This window comes from Trichechus manatus, unplaced genomic scaffold (genome assembly GCF_000243295.1).
Source record: "Trichechus manatus latirostris isolate Lorelei unplaced genomic scaffold, TriManLat1.0 scaffold00087, whole genome shotgun sequence".
Classification (NCBI taxonomy): domain Eukaryota; kingdom Metazoa; phylum Chordata; class Mammalia; order Sirenia; family Trichechidae; genus Trichechus; species Trichechus manatus.
The window spans coordinates 8,224,265-8,240,166 of record NW_004444023.1 but is presented as its reverse complement, the minus strand read 5'-3'; the positions used below and the strand labels follow the sequence as shown (position 1 = coordinate 8,240,166).

Sequence of the window (15,902 nt, the reverse complement as noted above, 5' to 3'; positions counted from 1 at the left end):
AAAAACTTTACAAGTGTGATGAAGTTGAGAAGATCTTTAGACAGTGAATCCACATTAATCTTCAGAAATTGCTTCTGAAATAGATCTTAAAATTATGAAGAGTAGGGCAATATATTTAATCAATTGTCAAGCCTCACTATATATCAGAAAGAAAATACCTGAGAGAAACCTTAAAAACAGGATGTGTGGCAAGATTGTCATTCAAAATTCAATTCTTGGGGATCATCAGAATGTTAACTTTAGAAAGAAATCTTAAAAATTTTATGACTAACAAAGCCCTTAATGATATTCAGGCCTTAGTAAAATTCAGATAATCCAAATATGATGAACATCACAAAGACTGCAGCCAATGCTTCAAGCTTATGAAATATCATAAAATATATACTATAGTGAGACCTTATGAATATATCTGAAAAGACTTTTTTATCCAAAATATCTTTACTCATCAAAGGATTCACTGAGAGAAGTCTTCCACATGTAGAGATTTGAGAAAAACGTATAGATAATCCCCGACTTATGCCCATGGGGTTCTGTTCTGATGACTGTCGTAAGTCGGTTCTGACATAAGTCGATACCGCATTTTTTTGTTTGTTTTCATTATTATTACCTTTTTTATCAGTGTCTCTATAAAATCTAATTTTTGAACATCTCCGAGTGAACATCTGAGAAAGATCGCATCAGCAAATTATAAGCTGCAACATTGTATGTAGTACATATTACTAAGGATAATCTTACCAAGAAAAAAAAAAACGGACAGTGGTAAGTACCCTTTGTCCTAACTCAAATACATTCTAAGTCGGGGACTACCTGTGCTTCATAGTTAGATGTTAACTCACAGATCACGCCTTAAAAATTAAGGGTAGATGAGGCTGTTGGAAACTTGATAATCTAATTTTAGTGTTCATATGGAGAAAAAATAGACCTCCCTATCAAATGCTTTGGAGCCCTGGTGGCACAGTGGTTAAGTGTTCTGCTGTTAACCAAAAGGTTGGTGGTTTAAACCTACGAATTACTCTTTGAGAGAAAGACGTGGCAGTGCCTCCGTAAAATTTATAGCCTTGGAAACCCTATGGGGCGGTTCTACTCTATCACATTGGGTCACTATGAGTTGGAATCAACTCCACGGCAATGGGTTTGGTTTTTTTATCAAATGCTTTAGGAGCCCTGGTTGGGGCAGTGGTTAAGCACTTGGCTGCTAACTGAAAGGTCAGCTGTTTGAACCCACTAGCTCCTCTGCAGAAGAAAAGACCTGGACATCTGCTCCGGTAAAGATTACAGCCTAGGAAACCCTATAGGGCAGTTCTACTCTGTCACATTGGTTGTTGTGAATCAGAATCTACTGGATGGCACACTACAGCAATCAACTGCCTTTAGAAATATTGTAGAAATAGTTCTTTAGGTGAAAATGAATCCAAATGCATTTTACAGGCTTGATTATCCACACCTGACAGAACATTCTAAAATAGAAAACAATAGGTAAAATAGATAAATTTTTTTAAAAAAAGCTTTGTAGTTACTCTCGGAATAACTGTCAAGTGAATTTATAATTACATTTAGAAGTTAAAGATTTAAGCAAAAATGTCACCAAAGTTTATCTTAAAGGTATTGGAGTTTATGATTCATCTCAAATGTGAAATAGACTAACAAATATAAAAAAGAACAACCCAATTTATATCTATTTTTAAAAGTTATTGCCATTTATAAAGAAAAGGTTGGTGACCTAAATTACCACATGCCTCAGCCCTCCAGGCGGCAAACCCCAGGTCTGACCCTAAAAAAATCTCAGGAACTGAGCACAAAGTAAGTCTGCCCCCCAGGTGCATGAGAGAGAGAAATGGAAATGATGCTGAGATGGGGCGTCAGGATAAAACTGAACATTCGCACAGGCACAGTTTTGCATTTTAGTTTGGCCTTCTACACAGACAATTCCAATGCTTTCTTAAATAGCTTAAATAAATTCCAACTACAAGAGCAGTTTCCGGGTCCAACCGCTTCTGCACATCAACCCCTAGCCCTCAGAACTGAGAGCCTCATTCGTAGGACGCCATGTCTCCATCCCCCCGCAAAAACAGCATTCAACTTACATCGTTTTCAACATGTTAAGAGGGAAACATCGCAGTTTCCAACGTAAGTGGACCCCACAACTCTAAGCTTTAACCTCAAGCTGTCCGAAATATTAACACTAAAAAGACTCAAGTGTTTCCAAATCAGAGAATATGAGGCGCACTAGGAAGGAGGCCGAGACAAGACCCACCCCGCCAACGCTCCGCGTCCTCTGCCCCAGCCTGACCTCTTTCCACACCACCCCCTTGCTTGGCGGCCCCGCCCCTACGTCGCCTCAGGCGCGCGCCTGCGCAGTTTACTTCAGACGCGGAAGGGGATTGCGTGTGGCCAAAGTCACGGTGAGGTGATTTTCCGTCTTTGTGATCTAAACGTGCGCTTTGCTGTCCTCGTCCTCCACACCCATCCTGGGAGCCGCTCCTGACGTTAAAGTTCCCGCACTCGCCCTTCCCACCCCCGGAGATCCCGGCGTGGCCGTGAGACGTTCGAAGCCCTCGGGCTCCGCCGCCGGCCGGGCATCCGAGTCCGTTTCGGTGTAAAATCGCGCTGAGGCCCGGCCTTTCTGCTCTCGGGCCGTGCAGACACCGCCTGCCGCGTCGTTTTCCTGCTTAAAACCCTTTCCTGACCCCCGCCTTCTGCGCCGGGTCAAGTCCTCACCGGCGACGCATTCAGGACCTTCGCCTACCCCTTCCCCGCCTTGCCCTCGAGGGCAGCGCGGGCTGCCCGCCCTCTCCTGGTCCTGGGACTCTGAGACCCCACCTCATGAGACCCCGACCTCGCGTCTTCCTCCCCTTTGCAGTCCTCGCTTCCTCCCTGACCTCCGTGTGGAAGAGGGGATCCGGATGTGTTCTGTGACACCCCGTCTTCTTCCGTTCCCGATCCCACCCCCTGGAAAATGTGCTCCTCCTGGGCAACGGGCATCTCATTCCATCCCTGTGCACGTGTGGACGAGGGGATCGAAAGAAATACAACTATTAAAAGTTAGAAAACAAACATGACGGAGAACCATGAACAGATGGCAAAATGGGGGAGTGGGGTGAGGACTCGGAAACAAACCGTTAGAGTGAAAGAGAATAATAAACCGGGAGAGTAGCAAGGGAGAACAGAAAGTAGACAAATCTAGAGAAAAGAGGCTCTCCAGAGAGTGAATGGGAGCAAAATATGGAGGGGTCCTTAGTCCGCAATAGGAGTGAGGGTGGGGGGGTAGAGGAGATAAAAGATTTGTAGCCATGGCAGACGGAGCGACTTGTTGCCAGGAAAGAAAGGAGTGACAGGGAGATCAGAGGGAGGATCAGCAGGGAAGGAACTCAGGGACCTTGGAGTACTAGAGAGTCGGGGCAGAGGGGGTGTAGCAGGGAGAGTATAGGGGGAACAGAGATGGGAGGAGAGAGAGGCAGAAATATGTGGAAATGGAGAACAGTCGGAGAGGTTAGGGAAAAGAACAAGAGGTGAAACAGGTTGCAGAAGTGGGGCTGAACAGATGTAGTAGAAGTTCAGAGAAGGAGAGAAACAGCAGGACAGAAGAGGGGGGAAGCAAATGAAGGGCAGAAATTGAGGGAGAGAAACAGGAACAAAACAGAAGAGAAAGAATACAGAGTGAGAGAGGGAAACAGTTGTGGAGAAAGAAGGGATCCAGATGAGTGAGGAGTTGATGGCATAAGGATGATTGTTTGTGATATATTTGTGCCTTTATAATCTAATTAATATAAAATATGTTTATATAGAAGAGAGTGAGATTTGGCAAAAACTGTCTCTAAGGCTAATGCACTTTATTAGTGTCAGAAGATGACTTCCACGGCATCCGCTATTGAGCCAGCCAGAGGGCAGTGACTTGTCGAAGTCCATTCTGGGTCGCCCTCTGTCCTTTTCCTCAGATGAATGGGTGGAAGGGTGAAATGGGACAAAGAATTACTGACTCCATGGTGGTGCAGTGGTTAAGCACTCAGCTGCTAACCGCTGGTGGGCAGTTCAAACCTACCAGCCGCTCCTGCGGGAGAAAAGACCTAGCAGTCTGCTCTCGTGAAGATTACAGCCTTGGAAACCCTCTGTGGCAGTTCTGCCCTGTCCTGTAGGGTCGTTATGACTCCATGGCACACAACAACACTCACTACATGGTACCTTTTAAAGGAACACTAAAAGTTTTTTGTTTTTTTTTTAATGGTTTTACTTTTAATAATTCATTGTTTTTTTCAGGCTCATTGAGATAATGTCAGTTTATTAAATTTCAACTTTACTCATTAACTTCTAAAATGAGCTTTATGGCGTCTCATAATGAGCTTATGCCATTCTTTTCTAAATATGACTTACATCTCAATATTTTTAACTTTGGACTTCAGGGTTCATTAAGTTATTGTTTGTTTTAATTTCCAAATTGTTTTCCCCTTTTAAAGTTTTGGAGTTTATGAGGCCTGCATGCCTTCTACTCGTTCTCCTATGTTGGAAACATTCTTTGTTACCTGGTAAATAATTTTAAGACTATTTCTGTGTGTACCTTGTAGGGATGTCCATGATTTATATTAACAGTCAAAACCTAGTTTAACCAGTTTAACCTAGTTTAACCGGTTAATATTCACTTTTCTTCCCTTATGTGATCTGTTAGTGTATTAAGCTGTGAACTGCTAAGTAGATGTTCTCCTCTAGTCTTGCTTGTCCTTCCTCTGCAGATGAGATTCCCTGGGGTGGGGCCCAGCTTCCAGAATGTTAATGTGCCCCAGGTGATTCTAATCTGCATCTAGCATTGAGTACCAACACTCTGAGTCCTCCATTTCTGAGGGTGAGACCAGTCGCCCTTCCAGGGGGCGCTAAGGGGGCTCTGCTCTGCGTGAGGTGTGATATTAGGGCTGGGTCTAGGACGTGAAGGGGAGAGTCAGTCCAGCCCTGATGCCCCTGCTGCAGCGGAGTGTGGCCTTCACCAGGAGGGGAGGGTGATAAACTCACCTATTGGTCTTCGTGTAGGAGGTTATTGTCCCTGTGTCCCTCCTGGGGCATTGGGCAGCAGGGACCATCTTTCCCCATGGTGAGGTCTTCCCTGTGTGTGGTTGTGGCTTGGGAAGGGACTGTGTTCATCCTAAGCGTTTTAACAGCATATTTTCCACACTCAGGGTTGACTTCTCAAGACTGATCTTGCCTGAAAATGAAGCTGGGAGGAAGAAGAAAAAAAGAGGCATCCAGCATGGCTCTTCCCCAGGTAGCAGTCGTATTCCTGGTTGGTAGCTCTGTCCTCTCCTTCTCGTCTTCTCTGAGTCTGATGTGTCCTGTCTGACATGTTGGCTCACACTTACCCAGGGCCTTCCCTCGGTCCTCTCTCACCTCCACGCAGATTGCATTTCACTGTGACCCAGTCACATGAGACTTGTGAAGAGGCATCATTTGGGGAGTGTCTTAGTCATCTAGTGCTGCTGTAACAGAAATACAAGTGGATGGCTTTAACACAGAGAGATTTATTTTCTCACAGTCTAGTAGGCTAGAAGTCCAAATTCAGGGCATCAACTCCAGGGGAAGGCTTTCTGTCTCTGTCAGCTCTGGAGGAAAGTCCTTCTCTTCAGTCTTCTCTGGACTAGGAGCTTCTCTGTGCAGGAACCCCAGGTCCAAAGGACACACTCTGCTCCCGGTCTGCTTTCTTGGTGGTATGAGGTCCACCTGTCTCTCTGCTCTCTTCTCTCTTTTATATCTCGAAAGAAATTGTCTTAAGACACAATCTAATCTTGTAAATCTCATCAACATAACTGCCACTAATCCATCTCGTCAACAGCATAGTGTTAAGGTTTACAACACATAGGAAAATCACATCAATCACAAAATGGAGGACAACCACACAATACTGGGAATCATGGCCCAGCTAAACTGATACGTATATTTTTGGGGACACAGTTCAATCCATGACAGGGAGCATCATGGGAAGGGCTTCACACCATTGTGATCCATAGGGTTTTCATTGGCTGATTGTTGGAAGTAGATTGCCAGTCCTTTCTTCCTAAAACAAAATTAGGGACACATAACTTGCTCAACATTATCTTACGTGGATCTGTCAGAACACACACAACAACCTCATTGATCCTTGTATTTCTGTCTGTCTTTCATATTTGTGAAAATAAGAACTGTCCCTTGTCCACTTGGTGAGATGTGTTTTTTATTACAGGGACTGTTGACATTCAAGGATGTGGCCATAGAATTCTCTCAGGAAGAGTGGGAATGCCTGGACCCTGCTCAGAGGGCTTTATACAGGGACGTGATGTTGGAGAACTACAGGAACCTGGTCTCCTTGGGTGAGTAAAACTTCCCTCCAGAAGTCAGGATCTGCTGTTCTGTATCTCTGCATTTTCCCTTGTGAGTTTCTTGGAGGCGCCTGCCCTGCTTGATGGACTTTGAAATCCTTGTTCTTATGGCAGAGATTGAACTTAGATTCAGAAATGAAAACCTTCATAATGCAGCATCTGGTCTTTAGCCTTCCCTTTTCTTCAAATAATCTACATGCTTCACACTAGAGTAGTGCTAGTTCCAGAGTTTATGTAAACACAAAACCTTATGGCTAAATTTTTTTTTATTGAACTTTAGATGAAGGTTTACAGAACAAACTAGCTTCTTATTAAACAGTACGTATATTGTTTTATGGGATTGGTTAACAACCCCATGACATGTCAGTACTCTTCTCTTCTCGACCTTGGGTTCCCTATTATCAGCGTTCCTGTCACCTCCTGCCTTCTAGTCCTTGCCCCTGGGCTGGTGTGCCCCTTTATTCTCATTTTGTCCGGTGAGTCTGTCTAATCTTTGGCTAAAAGGTGAACCTCTGGAGTGACTTCATTACTGGGCTAAGAGGGTGTCCAGGGGCCATACTCTCGGGGTTTCTCCAGCCTCAGGCCAGTAAGTCTGGTCTTTTTTTGTGAGTTAGAGTTTTGTTCTACATTTTTCTCCAGCTCTGTCCAGGGCCCCCTATTGTGATCCCTGTCAGAGCAGTCAGTGGTGGTAGCCAGGCACCATCTAGTTGTGCTGGCTTCAGTCTGTTGGAGGCCATGGTAGTTGTGGTCCATTAGTCCTTTGGACTAATCTTTCCCTTGTGTCTTTAGTTTTCATTTTCGCTTGCTCCTGAAGGGGTAAGACCAGTGGCATATCTTAGATGGCCGCTTATAGGCTTTTAAGACCCCAGACGCTATTCACCTAAGTAGAATGTAGAACATTTTCTTTATAAACTGTGTTATGCCAATTGAGCAAGATGTTCTCTGAGACCATGGTCCCCACAGCTTATGGCTAAATTTTAGTACATGCAAGTCTCTGACTTTACTCCTGTGCTTTTGATTTGGTAGTTCCTGGAAGAGATCTAGATAGCTGCATATTTAATACATTCCCTAAGCACTCTGAAGAAAGCAAAAGCAGTCACTGCATGAATTTTTAAAATATTTTTCTAGAGACATCTGCGATGTTCTAAGGTGAGTAAACTTAGATGGTAAGTTTGTATTCTGTAAAAGCTACAGCACATCATGTTTCTTTTTTCTTATAATCAGGAATCTCTTCTTCTGCTATAAATATTATCTCCATTTTGAAGAAAGGGACGGAGCCCTGGACTGTGGAGAACAAGATGAAAATAGCAAAAAATCCAGGTAGGTTGGTGAGCAGTCAGGGGTGGCTGTAGCGGACCCTGCCAACTATGCCAATTGTGCATGACATTCCAGAGAAACTAAGATCACCCACCTCTGACACTACTAAAATATGTGGTGGCTAACAAATCCCATGCCACACACCAACTTCTTTTCCCTGTTCAGTTCAGATCCCAGCTGCTCACACAGCCCCCTGAGGCTGGTCAGCAGGTACCTGCTGCAAGCCCAGGAGGCTACATGACTCCCTCCACTTCAGACTAGCCGGCCCCAAATCTGGGGTTTTCCTCTATCCCCTCAGGGTACCGGCCACAAGGTCAGGAGTCCGCATACTCCCTCCTCTTCAGACCTGTCAGCTCCCCCTGCACCTTTGGGTCCAATAATTCGCTGGAATGGCTCACAGAGCTCATGGGAGATACTACTCCTGAAATAACAACTTTAATAGGACACAAATGAAGAGACATAGTATAAGGTCCAGGAGGGATGCCAGTGCAGAGCTTCCGTGTCCTTAGAGTTGCACTTACCCTCCCAGGAGCAGAGTTTGCCCTACTCAGCCTGGAGGTGAGCCTCCATGTTCCACGGTTTCTATAAGCTAGTCTGTGTGCTCCTTGTCAGTTACCAGGTTTGCTCCTTGTCAGTTACTGGGCAGTCCTGTCTAGCCAGCCTGATACCTTAAGCTAAAACCCACTGGGGTCTAGTGGATTCCAACTCATAGCAACCCTATAAGACAGGAGAACTGATCCGTAGGTTTCTAAGGCTGTAAATCTTTACGGAAGCACTGCCACATCTTTCTCCCACAGAGTGGCTGGTCAGTTGAAACCACCGACCTTTCATTTGACAGCTGAGCACTTTAACCACTGCACCACCAGGGCCCCCTTTGGGGTAGTCAGTTCCACTCAGGAAATCCCCTAAGTTGTTTTTGTGAAAACAGAAGGGCAGAGGCCGCACAAGGGAACTCACTGCACCACAAACTACCCTCTGGCCTTTTCGTCCTGGGTTCTTTCACATATTCAGCATTTGGAGAGTTACTACTCCCTCCCTGTACATTTGACCAGCAGTATGACAGTCTCAGCCCAAATCAGTCATTAACAATTATTTCAGTCCATCCTCACCTGGTAGGGCAAAAACTCCTGCAAGACTAAGGTTCACCGCAGCCCTACATCTGCTTGTCAGTTTCCAAAAGCAGGCATATGTGATACAGTCGAGCTAAGGGCGGTACTCTGATTCACAACTACAGCTTTTTAAGAATTACGCAGTTGTATAGTCATATCAACATCTTCCACACTCTCTTCCCTAGATCGGCCAGGAAAAGAGGAATCTATTCAGTGGGGGGTCTTTGCTCGTGCCCCTTCATTTTGAGCACACACTCAGGAAGGCATGTTGGCAGTTCCTCATGCCTTTATTCCCTGTTTTAGACAACCAGTGTTTAAATTGTCCATTCAGAGTATTACTCTGGGGATAAAAGCATATTCCTTGGTCTGAAGAATCTTCTGTTCCAGTTCTTCCACAGAGCTCGTGTATCTGCATCCACCACCGAGTAAACAAAACTCAGTCCAGGGTAAGTGTAGCCTCCTGGAGCTACCAGAACGAATCTGACGTGCCCGCTACATGCAGGGGCATCCTCCTGGAGACTCTGCCTGCCCCCATAGCCACCTCTTGTCAGTCTCTTGTCTTGGCATACAGAACAATTCCTCCTGGCCCTTCGTGCCTCAGAGGGTGCAAGATTAAGCATGCTCACACACAGCCCATCTCTGCTTCTCCACCATGTCCACTCATCTCACAGACCCAGGCGGTTGCCTAATGCGAACACTCCAGGATATCTACTTGCTAATTCCCATTAACTTCCCATCCTGGAAGGGGGTTCTTCTGATGAGTACTGGCACGTCCTGCTTTAATGCATCCCTCAGATGTCCATATGGCTGTGCTCCAGACAGACATCGCTTTAATAAGCCCAAAACCAAAACCTGTTGCCGTCGAGTCCATTTTGACTCACAGCAACCGTATAGGGCAGGGTAGAACTGCCCCATAGGGTTTCCAAGGAGGGGCTAGTGGATTCAAACTGCTGACCTTTTGGTTAGCAGCTGAGCTCTCAACCACTGCACCACCAGGATTCTACTTTAATAAGCCAGCAACTTGGCAGTGCATCACACAGAGCTGATTGAGTTTTCATTTTGTTTTATTTTTTCCTCTCTCATTCAAAGTCCAATCCAGCTAGTCACTGTCTCTTTAAATGCACAGGTTTTCTGCATAAGCCACTACCTACACTCCCCACAGGGCAATTGTATAGAAATTAACAACCTATGGGTTCCAGCATATCTTACTGGTTGGTCTCATTTAACGTCCAGTTAGTATTGCCTGAGGGGCTGATTTATACACTTTATTAACAACAAATTTCTGTTCACCGCTTTACATAAAACCTATTCCAGTTTTCATGTACATCTATTCAGACACTTAATATTCAGATAAACACAACCACTTCACATAAACCTTTTTAAACATTCCAGTGTTCATATTCTTTTCACCCCCTGACCATTTTACCCATTACTATGTGTATGGCCCCTGGTCCTTGGCTGGGTCGAACCAGGAAAACCCTGGCCCTCATCAGTCCTCTTGATTAATTTGTCTCATTTTCACCCCAAGGCACTCTAGGTATGGCTTGTCTCTCACTATGCTCTTGGGAATCAGTTTCATTATGCAATGCTTCAGCATGTCACAGGGCTTCGAACTGGTTCATTCTGTTTGAACCCCTACTGAGAATTTGCATTTTCACCCAGATATACTGAATCAGAATCTACATTTTAACAAGATCCCCAGGTGATTCTTACATATAATAAATTTTGAGACGTGCTGCTCTGCTAGTGGTTCTCAGAGTTGGTTTCTAACCAGCATCATTAGTAGCACTTGGGAACTTCGTAGAAATGCAAATTCTCTGTCTCTCGTTGCCCTTGTGGGTTTGAAAATTCCCTGGAACAACTCAACAAAATTCACGGAGAGTATACTATATGAATTTATTATAACCAGAAAGGATACAAATGAAGAAACATGTAGGGCGAGGTCCAGCACAGAGATTCCATGCCCTCAGGCGATGCGCTTACCCTCCACAAGGCTATCTACTTTCTCCAACCCGGAAGCCCCACGGAACCTCGTCTTTGGAAGCCTTTCTTGGCCTCACCGTAGCCATGATAAATTACATCACGCCTCATGAAGTTTAGTCAGTATTAGGCCCCCAGGTGAACCTCTGGGCTCTCCAGAACTCATAAAAAAAGTCCAAATTGCTTTCTGCGTCACACAGTGGGAATATATGAAGAGTGAACATAGGTAATTGCTCATGTGGGTAGAGAGGAATCCACACCATTAAATATTGTTTGGGAAACTCTCCCCAAATGGAAAATCACAAATTTATTTCCTGTGAACTCTCAACAGAAATTTTTCTTCCCCACCCCCCTACCACTTATCACTGTTTTCAGACATGTAAAAGTTCATCTTCTCATTCTGCAGTGGTGGTCCAGCTGAAGCACAGACAAAGGCAAAATGTTTATTGTGACCTACAGCACATTGTTATCTGGTCCCTGTGAGCTCTTTGGTGCCGTGGCTTTGAAAGGGACAGGGTGGGTTGTTTCAAAGGGTCTTCTTGCCCCTTTGGTTTCTCCTTCTGTACTTGATTCCATCTGTGATCCTCAGTTTTCAGTTCATACAGGTCAGAGCTGAGGTCTCCTTAGTCCTGACCCCAGGATGTATCCATGTACTTTGGAGACCTTCTTATGAGATGGGAAAGCATTGGCTGCTCTCCATTGTATCTAGGATACCAGAAAGTTCTGTGGGGCTGTCTTTAAAGCCCTTGCTGTCTATTTAGGCCTCTCAACCGTTTCTTCATTTCTACTTTTCCATACTTCAGGAGTGTGTGTAACAGGGGAGTGGGTAGGGTTTTCTGAGATTGTTACTTAGCAGTATTATAAAAAGCATAGACAGAGAGATCCTAACTCTGAACCCCAGTCCTACATGGGGACCATATCTCAGTCTTTCAGGCATGAGCAGAGCACACATCACCTTATGAAGACCTCACAAATTCTGACCCCTTTACATAACTCCAGTATCTTCTATTTTTCTCCTTTCTCCAAACTGTCTCCTACTTTGGGAATGTATGAAAACCTTGGCTCTTCTTGATTTTGTATTTTTCTGTTTGTATACTTTTGCCTCTGAATCTTATTTTTGAAATACACATTCCTAGAGTCTGAAATTTCATCCTCCTTTGACAACCTACTGTTTTGGTGATGGACAAGTTCTGGTGGACTCCCCCTGTGGATGGGCTTACTGGGTAATGGAAAATTCTTGAGGGAGAACACTTTGATTCATATGTTACAATGTCAACTTGCTATATACATAAGTGCCCCTTGAAGCCACTGGGTACAGTGGTCATCGTGTTCCCAGGTGCTGAGATCGAGGAATGAGTATTGTTTATTACAAGAAAATTTCCTTCTTAAGAATAGGGGGTTATAACTCGGCAGCCATTTCTCCAAAACCTATACAAGCTCCAGAATTTTGTGAAAAGGTAGTCTTATTTACTCCTTTTATTTTTGTTTCACCCGACTTAGTGCCTACTGTTAAAGTTCACTTTTCCCATTTAAATGAATCGGATTTTTTAAGTTGAGAATTCGGGATATTTTGAAACTGTACTTTTTTAATTAGGTTCCTGTCTTCTTGTTAGTTGCCATTGAGTGGATTCCAACTCATGGTGACCACATGTGTGCAGAGTAGAACTGCTCCATAGGGTTTTCAAAGCTGTGATCTTTTTGAAGCAGATTATCAGGCCTGTCTTCTGAGGTGCCTCTGGGTGAGTTTGAACTGCCAACTGTTATTCTGGTAGTTGAGCGCTTAACCGTTTGTGCCATCCAGGGCTGTTAAGTTGATTTGCCATCATTTGTTATATAAAGTCATTGCTTTTTATATAGAGTGGTGAGCTGAAATAAAAATAGGCTCATGCAGGCTGTAGCTCTGTAAAAATGGCGTGGGGGCGCCATCTGACCTCCTCTAACTTCACAAGGGGGAAGGAGAATCAAGATCAACTGCCCAAGCTTGACTCCCATGAAGCAGAGGTCAGACATGCCTCCTCTCTCCACCATCTTTACCAATTCTGATACCAGCCATCCCTCCCACGGCACTCTGCTTCTCTACTGGGTTTGATAATTCATTGCAGTGGCCACACAGAACTCTCAGACAATACTCAAGGTTACGGGGTTTATTAGGGAAGTAACAGGTTACAGTTCAGGCTCAGGAATACTCAGGATACAGTTCTTCCATCAGGACAGCCTCTTTTCAGCTGGCTCGCAGGCACGCCTCTCTCTGGCCCCTTGTCCTCTGCGCTGCTCAGATAAGTGTTACAAAGCTTTGTTAGTTCTCCCAGTAAGTGCTCTGAGGCACCTCAGTCCACAAGTAAGCCTCAGCCCCAAGGCGCTCAGCTTTCTTGTTCTATGGGCCAAGAAGCCCACTGCCGTCTCCTGCCAGTCTCTCCTGCTGTTCTCTCTTGCCACTATTTTTCTGCCACTGCTTCTTGCTGTCTTCAGTGTTACAGCTCTCTGTCTCCTGGGTCCAGGAGCTTCTCAGCACAGGGATCCCAGGTCCAAAGGACACGCTCCGTGCCCCTGGCTGTTTTTCCTTGGTGATGGTGGGATCTTCTTTCTCCCTCTAGGATGGCTCATTTCAAGCCCATTGGGGTGGCAAAACTGACCAATCCCCTTGGTGGGCCACAGTTACCCTATTTGCATAGTCCCACCAAATCACTTGGATGGGAGTTACAAGACTATGGCAAGAAAGGCTGCACAAAATCCATTGAACCGCAAGTTCTCAGTAAATAATTGGTGTTTTAACAAGCTTTATTTACTTACATAGTGATTAGGACAAAGACAAATTGGGCAAGGTTCATTTTGGGGTCATTCTCCCTCAGACCCTCACACAGGGTGAGCTGACACAGGAAACTTCCTCTGCACACCATGGCCCCAAGATATGTTGTAGACGGAAGATGAAAGGACAAAAAGGTCTAGGAGTTTTATGCCGTAAAGTGCATGGGAACCTGAAGAAGGTAAGGGGAAGGTGACTTTGAACTTTGTTTAGCTGCACCTGGCCTGACCATTCTGTTACCATGAAGATGTCTTTGTTCAAATTCGAACAGCATGACAATCCTGTGACCACGTGTGCATGACCAGAAAGAACAGTCCGTCTGTTCTATCTACAAGATTAATTTTGTAAGCCTGCCTTTCCTGATTAATGATATAGCTGGTTAAAAGTTACCAGGAGAAACTGCCTCCCCTGGGGTGCATACTTAGTACAGTTAAGTAGTCATGGAGACCGTGGGAGTGAAAACTCACGCTGGGGAAGCAGCCACTTTCCTTCAGTCCACCCCTTCAATTCCCTCGTCTTCTGAAACGTTTAATCTGTTTGGGTGTCGTATGCCCACCTACCTCCTCGTATGCAGTGGCATAGGCTGGTAGCCCTGTGTCTCTTAATGACCTTGACAGCCACTGTTTTGGTGTAACAGCATTCATGGAGGGTTCTAACACATTTAGTCAGTCCCATGAATATGATAACTCGCAATAGGATGATCAAGCCTGTCTGGAGAATTGAATGCAACCATGCACCCCACCCAGTAGCCAGCTGAAAACGTCTTACAAAGAAGTCGGGGGTTACACAGGCGGCTTGGACTCCTTGCCTGACCAGGGCTTGGGCCTCAGCCGCCTCTTGATGTATTTCATGGTAGCTGTCATTTATAAAAACAGCACTGTGACCCCACTAGGGCACAGACCCCTTCCTGAGAGGCTAGCAGATAGTCGAAGAGTAGCTGATTCTGGAGGGAGAGAGAGCATATTCGCGGCGTTTCTCTGTTTAGGTTCTCTAGTGCTCCTCCCAGCTTACTGATTACATCTTCTAGTTTTACATGTAGCCCACTTTAAAACCATGTGGAGGTAGGTGGATGATGTACCGCCCTACACAGGTGATGGCACCTCTGGTTTCAAATAGAATGATCCCCATAGTAGAACACCCCATAAACGTCCCTGTTGTGAGGGTTTTTCACAGTATCCGTTGAGGGCTACATCTAAGAAACGCTGCTGGCACAGTGGTTTAGTGGTCAGCCGGTAACCAAAAGGCTGGCAGTTCAAACCCACCAGCGACTCTGCGGGAGAAAGATGTGGCAGTCTGCTTCCGTAAAGATTACAGCCTTAGAAACCCTATTGGAGCAGTTCTGCTCTATCCTCTAGGGTTGCTGTCATCTAAACAGGCCAAAGCTGGTTCTGTAGTCTCGGTTTGATTTGCTCCTTGGTTTTGATTGCTAAATTGGCCTGCAGGGAGTTGAGAATGCAAAGTGAAGGCAGGGACTCCATAACCAACATAGTAGCTGCCTGTCAAGTTGGCCAGGGACATTTCGTATGCTCTGTAGGCACACAAAATACTGTCCCTGATAAACCCATATGTTGTTATTTGTCTTAAGTATTGCCCGAGGGATGGGAGATAAGCTCTTCTAGGGTGGCCAGTTGTGGTCCCGTTTAGTTTAGGGAGCAAGCTCCCGCATCTTGCCTCCAGCAATCAAATTGTCACATTTTGAATTTTTTCAACAACGTCATAGCCAGTCAGTCCATGGCTGGTAAGATCAGAGAAAGCCGCAGAATTAGCAAATGAGGATTTATCAGGACAGAAAGTGGAGGTGTTCTTAAACCAGTCCCTCCCACTGAGTGATTAGGCATGAGCTGCACCCCACACACTTGCCATGCCTATCACTTGGGTTTTAGTGAAGCAAAAGTGACCTTCTGTCAGGGTGGCCATTTCAGAGGACAGATCTCCAAATGCCACAGTTAGCATTACATTCCAAAGCATAACAGATCCGGTGATCTGCAGGCAGGAATGGTGACTGGCTTGCATCTGGGTGTGATCCACTGTGTCAGCCACGGCATATGTCAGCTGCATAAACAAGTTAGGGTGCTGGAGCGCTGTGCCGCTGGTAGCACTGTAGAGAAGGAAGCAGAGAACATTATTAGTGGTCCCTACCTCTTCTCTCCACCCCTGGACTGCGTTGGACTTCTAAAGTAAACAGTTTTCTCTGCCAGTCTGGGTAATGATATTCTGTTCCTCAGTGGTCACCCACTCAGTCTGTTCCTTTCTGGAAGCAACTACCTTTCCTTTATACCATTTGTTGTTAATACAGACTCATATTTTGTGGCCAGGTTCAGTGGCGAGTAATTGTATCTGTTGTCCCATCACCACCCA

At 45.2% G+C, this 15,902-nt stretch overlaps 1 protein-coding gene across 1 annotated transcript in view; it reads left to right on the top strand.

Annotated features, from left to right (window-relative positions):
* LOC101352554 (zinc finger protein 2 homolog) overlaps positions 1–15,902 on the top strand; it is a 51,711-nt gene that overhangs the window by 16,547 nt on the left and 19,262 nt on the right. Inside the window, 5 exon segments of the mRNA XM_023736385.1 lie at positions 4,452–4,520; positions 5,163–5,248; positions 6,200–6,326; positions 7,560–7,655; positions 9,149–9,207. Coding sequence (XP_023592153.1) covers positions 4,474–4,520; positions 5,163–5,248; positions 6,200–6,326; positions 7,560–7,655; positions 9,149–9,207 — 415 coding nt within the window. The 5' untranslated portion in view covers positions 4,452–4,473.